Raw genomic sequence first — 24,857 nt, 5'->3', positions numbered from 1 at the left:
TCTGATTTGGCAGGAAAACATATCTTCAATTTTAAACTCTGGGGGAGGGGTATTATTTTCTACAAGGTAGAACGGGGTCTAAGGAAGATTAATTTTTCAGAACACATTCCAATGAAAGATGAAATGCAATACTGACTTTATATTACAAGCAACCAACAAGCAAAATAAAGGCCAATTATATGTTCTTGCAATTATAATCTTGCATTATGATGTTGTAATGCTGAAATTCAGTTAAGTAAATAAATAAAAAACTGGTTAGCAACTAAGCAGGATGGGAAAAGTGCTGTGTCAGAAGACGAAGAAGCAACAATTCACACATCTGACAAAAAGAGAAGAGGCTGAAGGCAGCAACACCTGGTGAGAATGCAACAGAAAATAAAGATGAACAAAACCAACTCTGATAGAGCACCTTCCTAATTCTAATGCCTGTGGCTCTCCAGGACCGGGGATGAGGACCCTCACCTAGACAAAAGCCGTGAGAATAAAATCCTTTATCTGGTCATTCTCTGGTCTTTGTTTAGGACAGATGGAACACACACCGATGCCTTGTGTTGTCCAATGAGTTCATATACACGCATTCCTGATGAAGACATAGCAGTGCCTGGTATACTGCCGTAGCTTTATTGTGAGTGGTAAATACCTAATTTCTCTGCACATTGAACTGCAGTTCCTTTAGCAAAATTTCTCCCAAAAGCGAAGCTTAATGTTTGCTCTCTCAGCAGAAAATGTTTTTAAGCCGCCATCTTAACAGGATTCTAACAGATGGCTCTGGGCTGTTGTGTGCCCGACACTGAGGCAGCACTGAAGGTCAAAGCGAACAATCCATATGCACCTCAAATTACCGTGACCGTCTTTAACAGAAAGCTGGCCGCCTGGCTGCTATTTCAGGGGATTTCAGTTTTATCCCAGATTCAAAAAATTTGGCCTCGGAAGGCTTTCCTTTCTGCTCCTGTCCTCAAAAAGAACCAGCATTGAAACGCAAAAATTAATAAAGATGCACAGGCAAAAAGACTGCATCAAAGAAAAGAGAGAAATGCAGCGATACAATTTTTTTTTAAAGCAGAGCAGAGCTCTTTTTTTATAATTTCTTATATATTAAATATGTTTGTTAATTGTTTTTTTTGCCAATAAAAACCTGATGAACATTCCATGCAAAGAGCATGATACATGTAGAGTGTGACACTCAAAATCAGTGGTTTCCCTGTGTTTCACGTGAGTGACCTCAATGACAACTAAAGCTCTCAATTCAAAAATAAACCTCATTCCATCCCTCCTCTCATCAGTGCTGAATTCATTTCCACTCCTTATTCACACTTCAAAAGGCCTTGGAGAGCTTCTCTCTCTATGTCAGGTTTGAGATACGCAGCATTTATTCAGAAATAGAAATAAAAACCTGTCCTTTGCGGGGAAATGTTTCGGTGGAGTTTCAGTTTGAAAGAAACAAGACCAGGTCAAAACCTAGTATGTGGCTGGACCGAACTGACTGACCAATGGTGTAACTTCATCACTCACTCAGCCACATACATTCGCGTTTATAGGGCTGGCCCCGCTGTTGCGGTCCAGCCAATAAACAGTAAATGCTGTTCTGGGCTCAAAGAGGGGAGATATCCTCACCATTCTCCTGGTTCTGCTCCTCGTAGTCCTCCTCCTCTTCTTCCTCCTCTTCTTCTTCTTCCTCCTCTTCCTCCTCTTCTTCCTCCTCTTCCTCGTCACCGTCACCCTCCTCTTCCTCTTCTTCCTCCTCCTCTTCCTCTACCACCTCCTCCTCTGCCTCTTGCCCCTCCCCCCTCTCCACATCTCCCTCCTCCTCTGGCTCTACCTGCTCTTCATTGTCCTCCGAATATTCCTCCTCGTCTTCCTCCTCATCCTCCTCTTCTTCCTCCTCCTTCTCGTATATCTCCTCTGTGCCGTCCGTCTCGTAGCACTCGTCCATGGAAGAGTTGTCCGAACGAGTCAGTAAAGGCTTCCTCTTGGCAACAGGCTCCAGTGGCTGCTTGTCTTGGGTTTTCCTTTTTTTGGCCAATGGGCAGCCATAGACACTGAGAGATAAACAGAAGGGTAAGTAAGGGTTAATGTAAAAATAGCATTTTTACAGCACTTTTCAAAGTACTTTCCAGTGAAGAGGAAGAACAGCTCAACGACCACCATTGTGTAGCACCACCTGGGTCATGCGTGTCAGCCATTTTGCACCCGAAAGCTCACTGCGTCCAGCAGATCAGGTGGACAGGGAAAAAATTATGAAGCCAATTAAACATGGGCATGATTAGGAGATAAGGTTGATGGTGCCAGGTAGGGAATTTGTCCAGGATGCCATGGGAACCCCTACTCTGTCCGACAAGTGCCATGGGATCTTTAATGAGGAGTCAGGACCTCTGTTAAATATTTTACTCGAATGACATCACCTGTGAGCCATGCCTCAGAAACCATGGAGCATGCGAGGCACAGTCCTAGTACAGAGAGCGAAACTTTCTCTCGTGTTGTGTAACATCGGGAATAATTAAATAATCAACCAGACACGCTGCTTCACTTGCTAGCATCGGCCGAAAAGTGAAATCAAAGTTTATTTAACCAACCTTTAATTACTCCCATAATCATCAGCTATTGTAAAATTGTGTTTTAATTGCTGGATAGCTGCATGTACAATTATGTGTAGTTTAATGTGTATTTGTGCTAATTTATTGGAACACAACGCGCCTATTTTCAGTGGTGAAGTCGGCTTGCTCTTTTAGACCTGGAGTGGAAAAAAATTGAATGAAGGGAAATAGTAAGGAAATGAAACAATCACTGTCTTTTCACCGGCACCTCAACAGTAAATAAACAAGTGAAAAAGTGACTCAGATTCGCTCCTGATGAAGCCCATCCTAAACGAAGGAAAGCCTGCGTCTGAATCATCACCATATAAAAACACCCAAATATTTCATTCCTGGCTTGACTGTGTTTCCTTTTTTTATAAAATGCTGACCTAATTACACACAGAACAAAAGGCTGAGTTTGTGAAAAGGAGGATAGAGCCAAAGCCAAAGCATTTCCATTCATTTCATTCTTATATAAATATGAATGCCTTTTGTCATTTGCCAACCAAATGACAAAAGGCCCTGCTGTGGGCTCACACACACACACACACACACACACACACACACAGCGACTATATATTAATTTTCCAAATTGTTCCAGGCATTGATGGTCGATGAAAAAGACGCGAAGCCCGGAGTGGGTAATGATCGGGGGACTTCTGAGGTTCCGTAGAACCAAAACACAATTAATCGCGGCGCGTTGGAGAAGCGGACGGCTAATCTCCCCATCAGAGCGAGGCGCACGTTCTGAGCTGATAATCTTTGCGTCGGCCAAGCCTATCGATCACGGGGTACTGCGAGGCTGGTGCCAGGCCCCGAGAGGGTCTGCTCCGCTCCGCTCTGCTCTGCCGTGAAAACAGAGTCTGCAGGAATATGCAGATTGAAATCCTATTAGCGAAATGCTGTGGGAGATGATGTTTGGGGAACCCGTCAGGCCCGCTTTTGGGCGCCTGTCAGAGCGCTCGCACGCTTAGTTAGGAGTCACCCAGCCGTGAAACGTTCCAGGCTCCTGTTCCTACACACGAAGAATGCTTATCCCGTTTAGCTCAACGACGGACTGGCCCTGATACGCGGTGAAAATGTTCAGCGTTAATTCAACTCTAGCAGTGTTAGTTCTACTCTAACAGATTGACACTGGAAATTTTACTGTGTACCAGCAAATATGCTGCATTCGATTTTAAGAACACTGGAGAAATATGTGTGTGGTTAAGGCGAATTGGATTGGTGTGCCTTCTCGGTCATTCTGAGCCAATTCAGGGCCACGACAAAGCATCATTTTTTCAAAAGGGGAGGGGGGGGGGGTTGGTGTCTGAAAACAGGCAACAGCAACCGCTAAATGTTTTTACTGAAAACGCACACTATTTGTTCAGAATAAAAATGGGCAGTACAGCACTTACAAAGTCAGCCAGGCAGCTGTTGCCGTTTGGCTGCAAGGAGCTGCGTTGCGCCCAGGGCAGATGACACCTGCTGAGCTGATGCGTTTCAAATGTTTTTTATTGATTTAAAAGTGAACGCGTCATGTTTGACATCGTGCCTGTATGTAGCAGGATGTCATCCAGCATCTTAGTCACATCCCAATACTTCCACGCTAAGATTGCGAAGACTAAAGTAAAATGGATTGGTGTGTATGGTTGCATGTATACATGCATGTATTTACTTGTGCGTACCTGTGTATAGTACCCGAATAACAAAAAATGGTTAAACTTATGCAAAGACTTTTCTATTATTCATGTTTAATTGGTATGTGTCTGTTTTAATACACAGATTTTCTTGAATAATTACAGTAGTAGTTACAGTGGCCATATAATTTATTGCTAAAAATAAACTCAATAATGTCTAATTAAAATGGAATTCTGAAATAATAAGCCAAGCATCCTTGACATATAATCCTTCAGAATGAATTTGAAAAACAGCAGATCTGGTGCTACTACCAACTGTAGAAGGCACTGAGTACTACTGCTAATGAATAGATTCCCTGTCCTCTTATGGTTGTGTAGCAGCAGTTTACGTGTGTGCGTGTGTGTGTGTGTGTGTGTGTGTGTGTGTGTGTGTGTGTGTGTGTGTGTGTGTGTGTGTGTGTGTTCATGCATGCCTACATGTGCTCTAACAATCCCTAACCCTGGCTCTAACCCTAAAGGGGAGGGGGTGGGGTGGTTGGGATTGAGGGAAAAGCGCTCGCATCCACCCCTCGGCACACCAGCACCCCAGACCCAAATTATCCAGCCTCCATCAGTCAAGCACCGCCCAACGAGGCGACCTCTGTCCCCCAGGGAAGGGGATTGCTTAATAGCCTGACCTCTGCACCTCGCCATGATTTCATTAGTATAAGCCCCCCATAACGGACAGGGCCTTGGCAGCTTTGACGCTATGGCTATTAGCGCACACGTTTTTGGGTGTTAGCAGCAAGGTGGCGGTGGGGGCCACCCACTCCCTCTGAGGTAGTCACTCCCTGTGATCAATAGCGCCTATGACACCAAGCGCATCAGAAAGCGCATTAAAGCGCCACTCATCCAGCTCTGTTCCTGCGCCCTTCCCAATAAATCAAGGGGTCAGCCCCTGGCAGGAGGCGGGACTGATGGGCAAAGTGGGATGACTGGATTGTGGGTGGGGGGTGTGTCCACTTCCTGTCTGTCTGAGTGGATGGAATTCAACACATCTTACAGGAAAACAGACTTCCTGAATTCTTACTGTCGACACATTAAAGAGGCACTTATAGTGTCAGTGTGTAATTATGAAAAATATTACTAATTATACAATTTAAACTATGCAAGTACTAAGGAGCACTGCATACATGTGCGAGACTGCATGCCTACTGCTACTGTTACCTTGGTTTCCTGTGTACCCTAAAGCACTGCTTGCTATTTTCTACCTATAACCTTGTACTTGCAGCTCTTATGATTTATAATTTATATAGTATTTCATGGCATGTTGGCCCATGTAACTCACTTTGGATAAGTGAGTGTCTGCCAAATAAATAATTGATAATGATATTAATCTGAATATCCAGTCAAAGAAAATGTTCTTTTTGAAGGAAGGATGGCCATGTGCCTCATGAGCAAGGTGGTCATAAACTGTCATGATGTATATTCTACTGTTATACAGTGAGCTCCATAATGTTTGGGACAAAGAAAGATTTTTCCTGAATTGGCTCTGTACTCCACAATTTATGATTTGCAATCAAACAATTCACGTGTGGGTAAATTGCATATTCTCAGCTTTTATTGAAGCATATTTTCAAACATTTTGGTTTCAGACTCATAATGTTTGGTACAAATGGCATCACTGGTGTTTCTGATTGGTAGGGTGCAAGCAATTGCTTGCTTAGTGCAGGTATAAGAGAGCTTTCAAGCATCTAGTTCTGTTTCTAAACCTTTTATTGGAGTGTGTGGGCATTTGCCATTATGAGGACCACAGTTGTCCCAATGAAATTCAAAGAAGCCATTGTGAGGCTGAAAAATAAGAAAAGAATAGTCAGAAACACAGTCCAAACCTTAGGCTTACCAAAATCAGTTGTTTCAAACATCATTAAAAAGAAAGAGAGCACCAGTGAGCTCAGAAACAACAGGCCTGGTAGGACAAGGAACACCTCTGTAGGTGATGACTGAAGAATTCTCACCATAATGAAGAATGTGTGGATGTGTCAGTTACTACTGTCTGCACTTGCAAGCAGAACTACAGAGGCTACACTGCAAGATGCCAACCTCTAGTCCGCCACAAAACAGGATAGCCAGGTTACAGTTTGCTAACATATACCTAAAAGATGATACCAAGATTCACTTGTATCAGAGTAATGGCAAGAGCAAACTGTGGAGGCCAAAAAGAACTGTCCAGATCACTCCCCTCATCTGTGAAACATGGTGGAGGGGGGTGTTATGGTTTGGGCATATTCGGCTGCCACAGATACTGGCTCACTTGCTTTCATTGATGATGTGATGATGTAACTTCTGATAGCAGGAGCAGAATTATGAAGTGTATAGAAGAATCTTATCTGCTCAAGTTCAAGCAAATGCTTCTAAATTCATTGGACAGTGCTTCATCCTACAGCAAGACAATGATTCCAAACACACTACTGAAGCATCAAAGGCATTTGTCAAAGCTAAAAACAGGGAAATCCTTGATTGACCATTGAATCAAAAGGAACATGTGATTCATACGCTTATGTGAACATGTAAAGCACCTAGCCCCCAAAAGAAGCAGGCGCTGAAGATGGCTGCAGTACAGGCCTGGCAGTGCATCACCAGATAACATACTCAGCACCTGGTGATGTCTATGTGTCACAGACTTCAAGCAACCATTGCATTCAAAAGATATGCAACAAAGTACTAAACAGGATTATTTTCATTTACATAATATTAATTTGTCCCAAATATTATGATGTCCTGAAATGGGGGAGCTATGTGCTATAACTTCCACAGGTTGAAGCTAAAATGTATACAAATACCCTTAAGTAAAAGCTGAGAATGTGCACTTTACCCAATTGTTTCATTACAAATCTAAAATTTTGGAGTACAGAGTAAAAATGTATGTCTTTGTCCCAAACATTATGGTGCTCACTGTATGTGCATCAATGCACAGAACCACTGCAAGAATGCATTTCTCAAAGCATTTTTGTGCATTTCAGTTTGAGCTACAAGTAAGTACAGGTAGTTCATATTTCACACATCACTAATTACTCATCACCCAACAATAATGCAGCGAGCATAGTAATGTGGAGCAAAAAACGAATGAATCTAGCACTGCTAGCAGACACCGCTCACAGCACGGCTGCTGGCCTCCCAAGTAGCCCCTGCTAGACTGGAAATCTGGATGCATATCAATGAGAAGGCCTGCTTGCAACAGCAGTGAACCCCGCACAACCCGTCAGGGAGTGGCAGAAAAAAAAACTCTTCGCCAGCTTCTTTTCATCAACCCAACTGATCAGGCATTTCTGGAGCCTGCGATGTGACAGAGCAGGGCATGAGGGAACAGGATGTCATATAGGAAACTGCTCACATCAAATGTAGCAGGTGCGGTGTTTGGTTATTATCACCAACGTTTCTGAAGCCAAACAACAAAATCAAGTGTGCTACATTGTACTGGTCCGTCGCATCATTTACTATAATTCAATGTAAATGATTATTTAGTCTGTGTTAATCATATAGTCTGCAGTGGGGGGAAGGTGTTCATATTGTTGCATCTGTGTTATTTCAGATGGAAAATGGGTTATAATTCTTCGCATTTTGTAAAACTGCATGTTCAGTCTACCTTGAAAGGGGCACTGGTCCCTAGTACCCAAAGTCAACCGATAATATGCAGCTCCAATTCCCAAGCCCCCCCTCCTAGTCACCCCACTGACCTTGGACACTCCTACGCATCCGGCTTGCTGGGCACGGCAATTAAAATTCCACAGGTAATTAACTTGCATTTAAATGAGGAAATACTGCGGGCATTGTGTGCCAATGAAACCGCGCTATTATTAGACTTCTTACAGGAGAGAGGAAATTAGAGGTCTGCGCGAGGCATTCGTCGTTCTAGACTCCGCAATCAAATAAAAACGCGCTCCTATCAAAAAAAAAATATCCATTTCATTTTATAAGAAGGTGCTAATGACAAGGGACTGCAATGAAATGTGTTCAATTAAGAGGAAGCACATGGTCAAAGGAAGAGCTTTTATATGCCAATGCCATATAACAGATTTTAGTCACCGCATAATAATATTCTGCGCCTCCATAATCCTTGACAATAAGGCGTACATACAGGAATGTGACAGTCTCATAGAGCGGTTTTATTAGTTTCAATATTAAGGCATGTTCACCGCGGGGATCGCACTTTCAGCCCGTCATTAGCATCATGTGGTATTTGTCTCCTCGCGCGCTCACCCGCTCGGTGGCACGGGGGATGTGGCAGCCGCTCTTCCGCAGAGCTGTCACGGGAGCAACACCCCTCGCTGTGCCCTATCCAGCAGCATCTGCAGGCACGCGTGGCAGACCGCCGTCTCCATGGTGATATCCTCCAGAAAGCGAGTGGGATTCGCCTTTCCTTGCAGACAGGCGGGGAACCAGTTGGAGAGAGCAGGATGATTTTTGAAACCTGACAGACTTCCCCCAAAGATCCAAACAAAAGAAATGGCTTTTCTGCAGGAGACTCCGGCGGCTACCGCAATTTAGGCGATTTTTCTGTCACGGTGGAAAAAGGGAAATTAGCGAAACAAGACCACTGTTTACGCTTTTGATTCTCTCTATGTGTGTTGCTTACTAAGCGGTAAATAATAAATCACTTGCAAAAACTTCCGTATGTGAAAATAATAATCCACTATTAATTCATACAAAAACGTCAAACTAAAATATAGCCTATGTCTGCTACACATATGTATTTCAGAAAGGGGATCACAGTGACACAATAAATAGCTTCACATTCCATTACAGCATTACCAAAAAAAAAAAAAAGACAGCAAGCTCATCAACGCTGGTAATCTGGTAGACTAGTTTATTCAAGCTGTGACGGTTCTACTGGTTGATGAACTTGGTTATTCGAGACCGGTTCCAGTTCACTGATCTATGGTATTTTTTTTTTAGCCGGGTTCACTGGTTGTCAGCACCTAATATAAGACAGTGCTGGCTTTTAATTGTGTTCGTTATGAGAGACAATAACGCAGCGAGCACAGTAATGTGGAGCAAAAAACGAATGTGGAGAAAAAAACGAATGAATCTAGTATTGCTAGCAGACACCGCTCACAGCACGGCTGCTGGCCTCCCAAGTAGCCCCCGCTAGACTGGAAATCTGGATGCATATCAATGAGAAGGCCTGCTTGCAACAGCAGTGAACCCCGCACAACCCGTCAGGGAGTGGCAGAAAAAAAAACTCTTCGCCAGCTTCTTTTCATCACCCAACTTATCAGGCGTTTCTGGAGCCTGCGATGTGACAGAGCAGGGCACGAGGGAACAGGATGTCATAGAGGAGACTGCTCGCGCAGTATCAGATGTAGCAGGTGCGGTGTGAGGTGAGCAGCATTTTTGTCAGTACTGGCTTAAAAGTGGGAAAACGCAAACACTAGAGTAATGAAGCAAAGGGCAGAGGTCATTTACTGGTATTTATCATTTTACCAAGTGTCTTTTTTAATGGAAATTAACATAAATTAGCATTTGGTTGCTGATAATTAAAAAAAATGTGTCCTCTTGTCATTTATCAGGAAATTCTGTGTCTTAATTCCATCCATACTTAATACTCCATTAAGATGAATTTTCACTATGGCAACTAAGATTAATTACACAGATAGTTGGATTCAAACCCATAACCCTACAGACAAAAGGGCATTGCCAGTAAGCAATTTTGCCATCAGAGTGTGATAGTCAACCTATCCATGAGGTACTGTAGCCTGTGACACGTCCGCAAGGCTATTGTACATACACACATAATCGCATCCCATTGTGCTGGCTCTAATTTGTAAATCATTAAGCATTGGTTGTAGAATTTGGCCTAACAATAGAGCGGGTTGGCACCAGCCACTTCTGGTGTATTTCTACCATATAGGAAGGAATTATATAAACATTGACGGTAACAGTTACGCATCTCAACAGGATTTGTAAGACAATTCACAAAACAGAAGAGAGGAAATCCAGAGAGATTAACGGCGAACGGTGTGAGCCAACTAAAAAAGTAATATGACTCGCCACACAACTCTAACAGGTTCAGATAGAACTTTAAAAAAATCGATATCAGCCAGTATTCCTGTGATTCTGTTCTGTTGAAACACAGCTGTCCTTCTGTTACCCCTGGTCATTTCCCTTGGTCTTGCTACACCTTATAATGTTCAACCCAATGTCTCATTAGAATGTATATGCACTTTCACTGTTCACAAAAATAGAATTAGATGAAATCACAGGCTCTCCATAGAAGGTTATTTGGGGAGATACAAACACAGCATGATGAGACATGGGGAACTCCTACACAACCACATCAAATTTAAAAAATCTTCACAAGCTCCCTAACAGTAAAACAAGACTATAATAACAATTATTATTATTATTATTATTATTATTAATAATAATAATAATAATAATAATAATAATAATAGTTTCATTTTAAAATTATTATATTCATCCAAAATCACTGCTTTCAAAACACTTTTTCAAAGGCAAAAATAAATCATATCCGGAGAGGCCTGAACTGAAACCTCAATATTGAGTATAAAGGGATCATATTTGATGGCAATTATTTGTCTGAAAATACTTACATGATAAACTGTATTTTAAACCAATGCATCGTTTTGCTAGAACATTTTTTGATCTGCACTTCGCAATCTTTTAAATTCCTCATCAAATACTGTATGTATATTTTATCTATTAAACATTCCTGTATGCATGTTTGTGTGCGTGTGTGTGTGTGTGTGTGAACATTTCTACTCTGTGGTAACAAACATGCTGGATGTGTTATTCATGACGCCACCACATAATCTTTACACATACTAGCTTGTAGTGCAATATAGAACTCAAATTGCTTTCTAATGTATGAAACTGCTAATCATCCAATTGTTCTCCCTATCACATGTAAATGTTCTGCCACATGATGACACATTGGTAATAAAAAGAATGTAAATATGTTAGAGATGTTATGACTCTGAATGGATGTCTATACTTGTAGACTTGATCTTCATAACAAAATAGCATGACTCACTGGTAGCAGCTATTAGCTGTACCAATAACAAAGTCTTATCACTTATTATGACAGCATTCTGTGTCTAAATGTGTGATGTTAGAAATGGAATCAATGCTAATTCCAGCAAATGTTAAAAAATCTCGCGCAAGATATCAACAGCAACCAATCCCATCCCCCCCATCCTCGCCCCCCACACCCTTGTTGTGTTTCTGAGTTGATTTGGATTATGTAAATTTTTCCCTGTGTTTAAACCTATACACATACAAAACATTTCCATTAGAGTGCACTGAAAATTTGCAAAAAAAAAAAAGAAGTTCTTAACATTGATGTGATTGTGTTCAGCAGCTGCAGTGGGTGCAGGGCATGCTGTAGGGAAGGGGGCTAAAGGGGGGGTCACGAAGTGCCAAGCCTGAGGTTCGCTCTCGGCGGCTCTGTGTGCCACGCCCGGTGCTCACGACCACATCTTTCATTCCCTTTGAAGTCTTCCCTTCAGCAGCGAAAGGGGGGGGGGTACAGGCAGGCATAAACACCACCTGTTTAGCAGACATTACAAGGTTTGGAGGTAGTCAGCCCTCCCCACCACAAAAAATGCGGCAGCCTGAGGATGCAGCGAGGAATGGCGGGGGGGGGGAGAGAGGGGGGTTCCGCATCAGTGATTTTTAAATTCGTTTGAAACGGGGTATCGTTTATTTATTTATTTTATTACAGCAGTAAATGGCAATCCCGTGGGGTTAGCCGGAAAGTTTCCGCGATTCTGAGCCGCCGCTGCGCTGTGTGACTGAGCGGCTGTTTACCCCGGGCCGAGGGAACTCTCGGTCATTTCTAAGGTGCGCTGAGAAGATACTAGCGTTGGCCCTTTACCCCCGCGAAAATCATCTACCTCCCTCATTTCACCTCCCACACGCAGCTGAATACATTTATTTATTTAACAAAAAAGTGTTTGCAATTAAATATGGAAATTTCAGATATGCCACAGAGGGGGGTTGATGACATGGTTGCGATGGAAGCGGTGGAGGTCGTGCGGGGGGTCAAATTTTGATTGATGCAGCCTTATCTGGATTTCCAAAGGGAGCCACGGAGGGGGTTGGGGCTGTTTTTGAGCCTTTCCCTTTCAGGTGCGATGCTCTCCTCTATTGCCCTAGCAGTACCTGGCTCCGTTCCAGCGCTTTTAGCGAGCGCTATCTGTCAAGCCATGAATAATACAGCCCCCAAGGCTGTCGGCGGAATCCAAATGAGGCGCGCATCAGGAAGAAAGCACTCGACTTTAGCTCCAGAACACGCTCCCGCAAAGACAGGCAATTATTCACCCCCGGCTGCAGCCATGGCAATCAAACACCGTACAAGCCGCCGTGCAAAAAAAAAAAAAAAAAAAGGGGGGGGGGGGGGAGGGATGATTCAAGGGAAAACCAATACAAACACAGCCAAATACGCCATAAAACGTCAATAATTTTTTGCTTTCGACAAAATAAGTGGGAGGCTATTTCTGTCTTCACGTTAATTACCGCTGTTCTGTGATGCAGTCAAGAGAGACAGTGGAGGAGGGAATAAAGATTGAAAAGTAAGTAAATAAATGCTTAATAGGGGCTACATTTAGACTGACATTATCAGACCCGATCCTAAGTCTACGAGGAGCACGTCAAGTAATCATATCATACACCTGCCTGCTGATCAGTGCAACACATTAAGAGAAAGCAGGACCTGCTGATTGGCTCATTTCCCCAGACAGATGAGGGAAGGGAACATAAACTAACATGATCATTTTGTGTGTGACTGCAGCTAACATTACACATGCCTGAATATGCAACAGAACCTCAGAGACAGATATGGACAGACCGGTCAGATGAATGGGTATGATATCGTAACTAGCATGCGCAATTATGTATTTTCTATACTGAGCTCTTTATCATTGATGCAAAAGCAAGCACTAAAATGAAATGAGATGCACTTTATGCTGATAAAATCCCCAAGTATTAAAAATAGACAAACGCCTATCACAAATGTATTTGTTTATTGAAAAGGCTACAGTAATGCAAATAACAATTATAATCATGAAAAGATTCAAATCTTTCAATTTGGCTAGTTTCACGTAACATTCAAATACTCTCTATTGTCTAATGATCCTATGTGACTGAGCAAGTGTGGGGTATATATAGTGTATGTGTGCGTGCATGTGTGGTAGTGTGTGCTGAAATGTGATCATATGGAAGTGTGTACATGTTTGTGTATGGCTGATGACATCATCAAAGCTCTGGAGTTCTAATTGGCTTAATGCGGATATTAAGGAAGCTCATATACAAATCCATGTCCATCAGGGCCAACACAATGAATTGTACAGTAAAGCACTCATTTTGCCAAGTTTGTATTTCCATAAGGACGTCGGTATAATCACTGTAATTCCATTGCCAGCCATGCATGGACAACATATCACCATAGCATGTAATGCCAGGTAATTACTGACACTTGCTAATGATTCATTGCACGTTATTAACAAATGATAAGACAGCTTTTTTTTTTGTTTGTATTTTTATTTATTTTTTTACCTCTTGACACATGAATAATTCAGCTTTCACAGATTTCCTGATGATTTATTCATCGGGTGTCTTGTGCAACCTAGAAGCTGAAATGTCACCCAGACATCTCTGTCAGAGAGCAGACTGGGTGCTTGGGCGCACCGGCCCCTCCCACAGTGTAGGGTTCCTCGTCTGTGTCAGGAGACGGCAGACGGCCTGTTTCCCCTCCCTGCCGTTTCTTGTTGCTGGTGGCCCTCTGGGCGCTAAGGGTAAGGCGAAGAACCACATCTTGTAATGTTACACATACAGGGCTGCTTACACCGCTAACTACGGGGAGAGAAAAGGACCCGGAGTCACATTACGCGCAGTGCCCGTTTGTCTAGTCTTCCTTTGAACATGGCCTTTTCTAATTGGGCTTTACGGTGCTGACCTTTCGGAAGCTGACTGGGGGGGGGGGGGGGGGGGGAGGTAGCCCGTTTATTCAAGTTAACGATGCCGCCGGGCGCTGAGGCGAGGCGCGGGATGGCGGAGCCTCCGCCGCCCTCCCGCCCACAGGGTGCAGCGAGCGGGAAGACGCTCGAGAGTGCAGACCCAAAAGAAACCCCTGCTGCCCCCCCCCCCACCCCCCACAACCCCCAGGGACGCCTCCTGTCGCTCCCTCGTGTCAGCGGTTATTATCGAGAGACTCGTTTAGTGAGCTCCTGACTCCTAAATCTCAATTTTTTTCAATGATCCTTTAAGCACGGCAGGTTAGATGGAGCGTCGAAAAAGGGGTGGTGGTTGGGGGTGGGGGGGGAGCGGTCGCGGTCGCGAGCGAGGGGGACGTACGGCGTCCGGGAGCCTTCTGTCTTTAGCTGAAGGGCCCCCCGCCGCTCTCGTTCCTCTAGTGCTCTTCCCCTGCTCCGTCTGGCCCGCCTCTTGACGTCCGCGGCTCGGAGCCACTCCGCGCCTCGTAACTCCAGAAGCGCGGTGTCTGTTTTTTTCCGACGGCCGCAGGCACTCAGAGCGGAACGGCGGCGAAGAGATGGGGTGTCATTAAGACTGAGCAGGTGGAGGGCCTGGTGGAGGAGCCCCACTCCAGTGAAGAGAGAGGCCGGCCAGGTAAGAGGCCGCGGACGAACACCTCGTATTATCCCTCCTCTCCCTCGACCCGCCGCAGCAACGCGCATCCCCCCCCGGCCCACTCTCATTCCTGCCGTCTCATTTCAATTCGCTGGGGATTCGTCCTCTCCTTTCTTCTTTTGAGGCAAAGGTCCACCGAAGCTGCAATTTGTCTGCGGTGGCTCTCTAATTCCGACAACAGTTTAAAGGGGCGTTCTGACCCAACGACGCAGCGGACAAATTTGTCAATCATTCCCCCCACTGAAAAAAAACTTAAATAGAGCTGAGAGAAAGTAATTATTGAACCTGCCCCGAGAAGGTTGGATTTTATGCTTCGGCAGCTCAACAGAGCAGAAACAGAAATCGAGCAGATTTTTATAAACAATAACAAATTGCCTCAAAGAGAAAGCTTATCGCATATATAGTGAAACTTTAAATGGAACAGAAAAGATGGTCGAACAAAAACACAAGATTCCTGAAGTGTACGTCAATGCCGCACTTTCTCACCACATCCCAAAGGGATGAATGGACAAAAACATTAACACTGAAATAGTGAATGCAAATAAGCTTTATCAACTAAACATATTCCAGAGGGAGCTACAACAACTGTATACTCATTTTAAACCTAATTTCCGGTACAACTTTGGCAAAAATTATATTAGTGAACAACAACACGCACATCGTTAAAATCTCAACTCTAACAATTTTTCTGCATTCTTAACTATTTTCATTTAAAACATTAAATTTTAAGCACCACGTTGTGAATGCAACTTTTAGGCCCCTTAGAAACACACAAATGCATGCGTCGTTAGAGACAATACCTTGCCAAACATAGGCAATTCAGGCACAGTAGATAAAAAAATAAAATAAACAAGTCCCAGGGACTAAGATAAATAAATGGACTTCACTGTGATCGTCCTCTGAATGAATTACCATTGATTTGGATTATTATAATACTGTTAAATTGTATATCATTCCCCTTTTCAATTCTCCTAAATCCATCGTGTACTGTTAGTCCTCTATGGACTGCCGATATGGATATAAATATTATTGCACTATTGAATCTGTATACACTTCAAATTGCAGCGTGGCTGAAGAGGATATTGCTCTCACTCTCACGTGAAGAAAAGAGACAGAAAAAAACCTTAGCACAAGGCTAATTAACATATTAACGATGTTACCTTCTCATGGCTTCTGTCGGAGAGTCAAAACACTTTTAAAAGTATGCAAATGAGATTCGGCGTATTAATTAGCTCACTGAGGGCGAACGAGGAACGAGAGCCCCAATGCGGCAGTCGACTCTGGCGCTGTATTTGTATTGCGCTCTTCCTTTTTTTAGGTAATGATCTCGTGAAATGAAGGTGGTTTGAGAGGCATATCTCACAGGCACAGAGCAACACAAGTGCTGGCGCCTAACTCTCCTCCTCTGTAGAACAACCAAATCCAGAAGTCCAGGGTTGTGGGGGGGCAATCAACATCTATGAACAGTACAATCACAGCAACAATGGCTGCTACTGTATCCCCGCTACATTGGATTCTCAAAAATAGGGGATATGGACAACCAATTTCAACAATCATTTTGAATTTCTCCAAAAGTAAAATAAAAATATAAAATGTTACCAGATGCTTTACCCAAGTGCACCCACAATATCGGCATTAAACGCCAAGCCCTGGGACCTGCAACCGCGCTCGTTATATTGAGCAATCAGAGCGAGTAATTAAACTGTTTCATTAACTTTGTTCATTTCCTGCTGGCCCCCATGCTTTGGCTCTGACACCGCAGATAAAGTGACCAACTAAAACAGCGCCTCTTTCAGTCCCGTATCCTTGGACAAAAGGACGGGAAAAAAAAAAAACGACACAAAAACAACGTACATTTCTACAATAGGGATCGTGCCAAGATAGAATGGAGCAGGTTGAGTGCCAAAAGTGCCACAGCCAATTCCCGGCAGCTCTTATCACTGCAGTCAGTGAGAACTGGCACAGAAGCGCCGCTTTTCAGAAGGCTGACCGTGAGAAGACAAACAGTGAGAACCTCGGAATTACTACAGCTCTTTAATGGGAGGCATCCCAAACGATGAATAAACATTAAAGCTGCGATGATTCATTCAGCCAATACAGCTCCCCGGCAGGTTCCTTGGCACCAGCACATGGGTGTTTACGTGAAATGTAAGGCCTTCCTGCATTATAGAAGCCATTTTCACGCGGAATAATGAGGTAAACACTGGCTCACTCTTCCCCAATTAAATAAACCTTTATTTCTGTCTTTCTAAATTGGATTAGTTGCGATTAAGATCATTTATTTTTAGAAACTCATAAAGAAACACATTAACCGTAAAAACGGGAACATTATGTACCTCGAGAAGAATGGTAAAGCGCTGCCCCTACACATACGCTGAGAAGCGAGGATATGCAAGCGAGCTGCACTCTACGCCACATACAAAAACAGCAGAAAAACAATCAGAAATATTCATGAAGTCTTCCCTTTCATTTTAAACGCTGCCAGGAATATGCTTTGTCTCCAAGAAAGCATCAGCACCATGGTAATCTAATGTTGTGCTGCGGTGTGACGAAATGCCTCACTAATGCAGAGCACAATCTTCCGTCATTTCCACCATCTTTCGTTCCACCATCGTATTTCAGTTAACACGATAGACCTGGAGTTGTCCTTCACAATGGTTTTGCTATCTCCATTGCGAGTACACAGACAACATTCATGAGTATGAACCTTTCTTTAAATGGGGGGGAGGCAAATTAACACGCTTTGTAATGCGACATGGACATTGTTGGGGTCAATTCCGTTTCAATTCCCGCAATAAAGGAAATTAACAAATTCAATTAATGCATTGGAAAATCTTTCATCCTCCAAAAAAATCTCCTGAACATGATGAGCGTTTTTAAAATTCATGAATTGAATTTCAATACATTTTCTAAATTGAATGAGACCCCAGCCTTGATAGATACCGACCTAACACCCTCTAGAAGGCTAGGATGATCAGACCAATAGCACAGTGCTGTACATTGTAACAGGCAGCGGAACAAGCAATGACATGGCTTAGCAGCTGGTCTACGTGAAGAGTGAAAGTTTTGATGTACTGCAGTGTGTCTGGCCAACATGCAACCATTGAGAGGGGGAATGAGGACAAAAATAGACTCAATGATCAACTAAACTATGCATTACACAAAAGGTGGATAATGAAGCGAACAGCACCCATCCAATAATGAGAAGTGAAGCAACCGGCTACATGTAACCTCTCTAAGCACACAAAATATCAAGGAAATAAGACAACTGAACAGGTGCCTTTTAATGAAATAGCTGGCTCTGTAAAACTTTTGAAGACATACAGTACTGTGTAAAAGTCTTAGGCACCTGTAAAAAAAAATGCTGTACAGCTAAGATGTTTTCAAAAATAATGAAATGAAAGGTTATAAATATTGAAAAAATAATATAAAGAGCAGTAAATAGTTAAAAACTAAATAAAATCAGTGTTTGGTGTGACCACCCTTAGCCTTTAAAACTACATCAGTTCTCTTAGGTACATTGTCCTGCAGTTTTATAAAAAAAAATCGGCTGGTAGGTTGTTCCAAGCATTTTGGAGAACTTGCCACAGTTCTTCTGCAGATTTTGGCTGTTTCGCTTGCTTCTGGCTCTCCAGACCCTTGATCAAGTTTTTATCTGAAAAGTAGTCTATTACTTAAAATATTACTTTATTTAACAAAATACAAAAATGTATCTGTAAAATTTCATTTTTTGGGAAATTCATGTTTGGAAATCTCAAATTTGCTCTTTTCTACTGACACACTAATGCAGAAAACAAAAAATAAACACCTAAGACCAAATATATACTATGTATTATATTTAAAAATCTAGGGTGCTTAAGACTTTTGTATTTGTAAAAAGATGTTAAGCCTGTCAATAAAGAAATCTACTAAATTGTTTCAGTTTTAATGAAACTGGTTATCATCTCCAAATAAGGCAACCCTGGGTTATGCGGTTGCAATCACACTGATAATTAAGGGGAAAGCACTTCTGAAGGAAACATACAAAATAGCCTATGGCAGGGCAATGGCTGAACGTGAGCATGAAGACACCCAACACACTGAGGGCACCGGCAACAAGTTATATCATCAGAGACTTTTATTCTGAGGAGACCATGTGGAATTATATAGGCCCTCTGTTCAAATTAAAAGCGTTGAGCTAAATGTTTTGCAAATGAAAATGTGTTGCTCCATAAACCATAGCAGTGTAGTTTCACATAGCATGTAGCTGCCTGTCCAAAACAGAGGGTCTTTTTTGTACACAAGCGGAATGGGGCGTCTTTACCTGCGGTGTCTTGCATATTTGCCGCTAACGTGTCCACTCCCATCACAGCCTGGCGTCGGGCAGCTACAACAACAACAAGACACGAGACTTAACTCCCATTTGCAAAGGTCCTGAGCCACTCACACATACAGTAGGCGGAAGTAATGTTGATCTAAGCACTGCTTAAACAAGGAAAAAGCTAGCAATCTCATTTTTAAACTTCACGTGGTGTGTTGCTTTAAGTCTTCACTGAATAAATTTTCTGCTACTATATAGTCACAAGTGCCTTGAGCAATAATAGATAAGGAACAAGAGACACAATCATACTACTATAATAATAATAATAATAATAATAATAATAATAATAATAATCCTTGGTTCAACACAGGCCACACAATAATCAGTGGGTTATAAAATATATTTCACTACATTAAAATATGAATTGACTTATTTTACTTATTTTAATACTTGATGATATTATGTTATTAATATGGCATCTCCATATGCTGTCTGCATTGGCCAGACTGCAGGTTATTGGTCCCAGAGATTTATCTCAACCCGGGGGCGGTGCACACAGCTCAGCATCATCGGAATTATTGACGTCTCCTCCTCATGTCGGGCTTGATATCGAGCGCTTGATTAATCGCTGTTTTTGGATTAACAGGGAATACAGTGGAGAAGAAGTGAGACCAGAATTTTAATCAAATATTTTTAAGAGGGAAAAAGATGAAAGCAACATCTCTACCAGTTGGGAATGTTGAATGAAGTGTGAAATTGCCTCTAAGGAATAAGAATCTTTCTCCTGAAGGATGTTACCATCTTGCCATTTCATGGACACAAACAGAAACATGCCACATAAATATCCAGTAGCTGAAGGAATGTTTTCTCCAGCACAGGGATCATATGGGAACTGGGGTATTATAGGCATGGATAGACATTATGAATTTTCCAGAGTGAATTTGATAAATAAACTATATATATATATATATATATGATGACATCAAACAAATGTTTATTTCCAGTAAGCTTTGATCAAAAGCATGCTTTTCAGCATCACATATCAAACTGAATTTGCATACAAAACTCTAGATTGCTTTGTTACCCTAACTGATATGTGTGTAAATAAAACAGAAATGTGTATAAATAAAACTTAAATTTGAATTTTCACTACAAAGATATCAAGATGTCTACCAAATTAACTCTTTTGAAGTTTTAGGATTTCTTTGCAAATATACAGAATGTCAGTTTATTGGTAACACTAAGATCAGCTTATAATAAAAGCGCTTAATGCGAGATCTGGAATGAAACAACTAACCTAAATCTGACTGTTAAATGTGTCCATTGACTTCATGTTTAGGCAAAGGACCTGCTCTTCAGGACAGTCATTTCTCATTGCATCCTGTCTGTAGTATCAAATCAGTAGCATTCTTTACAATGAATTATGAACCAAGAGAGAAATCTTTACTCATCTATATTATCATTCACAAGAGGTCAAACCTTTAGTTTAGTCAGTGTATCTAAAGAGTTGCATTATCACATGCAAATAACACACAAAGGGCCAAAACTGCATAAAACTCGCAGGGCAAATTGTGGGCTGACAAGGGTATGCTGGTGTGTTCACAGTCTGCCTGAAATGAATGTCTTATTTACTAAGGTTACAGCTAATTACACAATTAGCAAATGGTACTGCCCACTATTCACATTTTGTGTATGAAGTAGAGCATAAATGTACAGTTAAAATGTACTGTTTAGTGCATAATAAAATGTCCAGTGTTAATTCAACTCTGGCCACAGTGGACTGATATAAACTCTGTAAGAGTTGATTTAATGCAACATTGTGCCGCGTATCTCCCTTGAATGTGGGGAAACTGATGTATCTTCTGATGCCACTCAAGAGTGTATCCAACACTATGCACAGAGCAGAACAAAATGGATATATTTCAGCTGTGGAGACAATTGCTGATTTAATTAATCCAGATGTGTGATAGTGTAATGTTGCAAGGAGCTTGAATTTTGACCGGATGGAATGGGAACGTGTGGGAGGTTCTAGGTCATCTTTTATTTCTGGCAGAAGAGTAATTATTTCTATGGCTGTATGTTTGTCACAGAAGTCACAGGTGTCATGTATTCCATTATTTTTCTCTTTTTTGGCAGTGCTCTGAATTTCACAGTTTTTAGTGCTTTCTGTGAATTTTCAAGTGCTCTTCTTGTAGCTACGGTAACATTGTCAGGGACAACAGGAGCTAAAAGACTCAAACCTCATAACATGTACCAAACATAACTTTAAAAAATAAAAACAAACACACAGTAACCCTGCGTTTTATTATTTTAGTAATGCAAATTGTGCATGCTCTGTATGCTTTGTTTCAAACAGTGCTCTGTTGAAGGAAAAAAGCATGCTCTTTCCCTGATGGACAAACATGATATAATGCATCAGCCTATCAATGCATTTGTTTGCATTATTTAGCCTACTAGCAGCTAGTACTTCAAGTACTTGTTACTGTTGCTACAGCTGTGCATGTTATGTCAATCATTTCCTACTGCTGTGCATGAGATCTATTGGTTAATTTAATAAACACTGATTTCTGCCCCTTTTTCAGTTTTAGTTTTCTGATTTTGAACAACTCTGCTGTGCCTGCTCTGTGTCTTTAGCCAGTATTTTCTGTGACAACCACCCAGCCTTTATTGCTTGGCTTCAAGAATGATTGAATAATAATCTGTACCATTTGATGATTTCTTGCTTGGGAAGTTGAAATGAGATTCTTGTTGCAAAGACGCTCTCCGTACATCTACGTGGACTATACCTGTGTCTCCATCTTGCTTGTGCTTTGATTTACGCCTGCTCTTTAGAAGTGGGGAAATTTCACGTAAAATTTGACCCTTGTAAATTGTGCAAACTTTAGTAAATTCAACAGAATACATGATCAGCCACAGTGTTATCTTTGCCCATTATTTGCAGAATCCTCCCATAAAAGCATTTGCATTAAGGAAAGAAGCAATATTTAATGCAAACAGCAGTAGGTATGCTTTTCTATGAACCCCTGTAGGCATCAATGGGATGTTTCTCCTATCACAGTACATAGGCAAGTTTTTGTGCTTAGTGAGCGCATTGAACCAGGAGGGTACCCAATAAATAATAAATAAACAAAAACAATGCAAAAAGTACATAAAATCTTTTGATAAATTAGTCTTCCATATTATTTTATATCAATGGAGCTGTCATCTTTGCAATTGACATGTTTATCATCTTTAATCACATATGAAAAATAAATAGGCCAACCTAAATAAATAATGAGAATAGCTTCATATATTTAATTGGCTCTAAAATGATTTCTGATTCAATGCTGTAGACCTGATTAATCATCAGCAACATCATCATGCAAAGACAGAAATACTACAACTAATATCATTTTTAATAACAGTAGGCTATTAGTAGCTATGTCAAAATAACAATGTCGTCAAAATAATAATATGACGAAATCAGCATGATTGCATCTTATATTACCAGTAATAATATCAAAATAACAATATAATCAAAAAATATGATGGTGAATTCATGTAATCTAAGGTCAAGGTCTAATACTAAATGTATTCTGATACATCAGTTCGGTGCTGGTAACGCTCTCCGCTTTAGTTTAACCTTTTTCAGCATCGATGAGTGAATCAGTGCCTCGTGGTTGTTCTTGCGCTGGTGTGCCTGTGTAACAGGTACGTGCACTGTAACCAAAAACCATGCCGACCAAATTGAAATTCTTCTGAGGGGCTCATGAAATTGTTTTTATAAAAACGGCGCCTGGTGAGTAATTAGTTCAGTGTGAAGAAATTTTAGAGTTTAAAAGTACTGTCCAAAATAATTTAACTTCAATGGGGTAATTAGCTTTTTGGCACCAGAGGCTTACTAAACTGTAATACCACAAGTAAACACTAGAGTTTACAAGCTTCACAGAGAATGGCAATCCCTGGTTCCCTGGTCTAATTTAAAAAAGAACATTGTACTCATTGACACCTTTGAGGAACTGCAATTCCAGCAATTCAGTGCGCTGTCTATATGTCAACACTTTTGGTTCCTTTAATGAAAACTGTCTTAGAACCTCTGATTTAGGAATAGACAATTGCTCATACTAAACCAAAGGTGAACTAAATGTTTCGTTTTTTTGTTGTCAGTTTAAGCCAAAACAAGAACTGAAGCATAATACATTGCAGATAAATAATGTAGATCGACAGTAGCCTGCCGCTTTCATTTATAACATTTGTACTGATTATAGCCTATTTAACTACATTTTTGCCAATTTTTACAACACCTTAATTGGTAATTAAATAAATGCAACAAAGATAGAAAGAATAAATAAAATGAAAATGAAAAATCCTCAAAGCCGGAAGCTTTCAGAACCAATGCAAGGAAAGTAATAGATGATGCATGCGTATTAGTGAGAAATTCTATTTTCTTAATTATATAATTGTAAATGTACTAATTTTATTAGCAAAGCATGAATATGTTATAAGTGTGAGAGTCTAACTTTAAATAAGATTCAAGCTTCATGCTGTATCCCATATAAACTGTTGTCCTCCTCCTTCCTCAAGCCGCCTCCACCCCCACCTCCCTCTTCTCTCACTTCTCTCTCTGACTTTGTAGCCTGCTTTAACATGAAGGTAGCAGACATCCGCAGTTCCATCACACAATCCCAAGCAGTTTTATATCCTCTCCCTCATTGATGCCCACCCCAGCCTACCCTCTCTCTGTGTTCTCTCTCATGATAAATTCTGCTGTTAAGTGGACCACCTGGGTGACACTCAACTGTTTGTCTCCTTTCCCTCCTCGGACACACAGGTCTACTCATGCATCTAAGCCTGCCTCGTGAGACCTCATCCTGGATGAACAGCTGACACCTGAAGCTAAATCAGGCAAAGACTAAAGCCGCGTTTCCACCAAAAGTACCCAGAACTTTTAGTCCCAGGAACTACTTTACCAGGAACTAAAAGGTTCCTTCAGCCCATGGTTGTCTGCGTTTCCACCGCGGTCTAAAGTCCCGCGAAGATTAGGCAAATTAGCCCACTGACGTATGAAAAAGCGACGTTGTGGTCGGTCCATCTGTCATATGATTTCTTCTGTAACCCCATACTACCACCGAAGTAGCCTACATTATTTTCTAATAACCGGGACAGCCCGGAGGGGTTTATTCCACTTATATACAACGGGTTACCAACAATGACTATATATGGTTACTTTTGTATTTATTGATTTTTATCAATTTAATCACCTGGAATTGAAATATTCTTCTGCAGCCGTTTGGGCATATTTTACCGTTGTCAAGCAAAACTGTCGTTGGTAGTTGAACTTGGACCGTTGTTATGCAACAAATAGGATATAACAGGCCAATAGTCAGATTGTAACTGTTTTATATATCCTCTCAAACACATTCATTATGTTTTTATGCGAACATTCGCTTTCATGTCTTGACATCCGAAGTGACAGAATGCATTCACATTTCCAATATAACTGGCAACAACAGCAGAAAACATGCACACGTTGTAAACAATTTGCTGTTTGATTACTTTCTCATCGTCAATTCTATATAGGCTAATCGCAAAATGACAAGAATAGAATGAAAACTCGGACTTGCGTTAAAATTTAAATTCCTTCGAAGTGTGCCCTCCAGATGCGAACCATGCACCATAAATTAGTCCATAGTCTTCCTGGTCTTTTTGTGGAATTGAAGAATGGCAGAGTAAAATCAC

At 41.5% G+C, this 24,857-nt stretch overlaps 1 protein-coding gene across 10 annotated transcripts in view; it reads right to left on the bottom strand.

Moving 5' to 3' along the window:
- myt1lb (myelin transcription factor 1-like, b) overlaps nt 1-24,857 on the bottom strand; it is a 136,877-nt gene that overhangs the window by 50,764 nt on the left and 61,256 nt on the right. For all 10 annotated transcript variants that reach the window (XR_010329771.1, XR_010329772.1, XR_010329774.1 and 7 more), the window contains exons 5-6: nt 19,143-19,205; nt 1,615-2,039 (exon numbers count right to left, since the gene is read on the bottom strand). Coding sequence is in view for 6 of the 10 variants with exons in the window: in XM_064334158.1 (XP_064190228.1) it covers nt 1,615-2,039; nt 19,143-19,205 (488 nt within the window). In the remaining 4 variants the exon portion in view is untranslated. The remainder of the gene's footprint in view (nt 1-1,614; nt 2,040-19,142; nt 19,206-24,857) is intronic.

The sequence above is a fragment of the Anguilla rostrata genome, chromosome 1, assembly GCF_018555375.3.
Source record: "Anguilla rostrata isolate EN2019 chromosome 1, ASM1855537v3, whole genome shotgun sequence".
Taxonomy (NCBI): Eukaryota; Metazoa; Chordata; class Actinopteri; order Anguilliformes; family Anguillidae; genus Anguilla; species Anguilla rostrata.
This window is presented reverse-complemented; position numbering and strand designations above follow the sequence as displayed.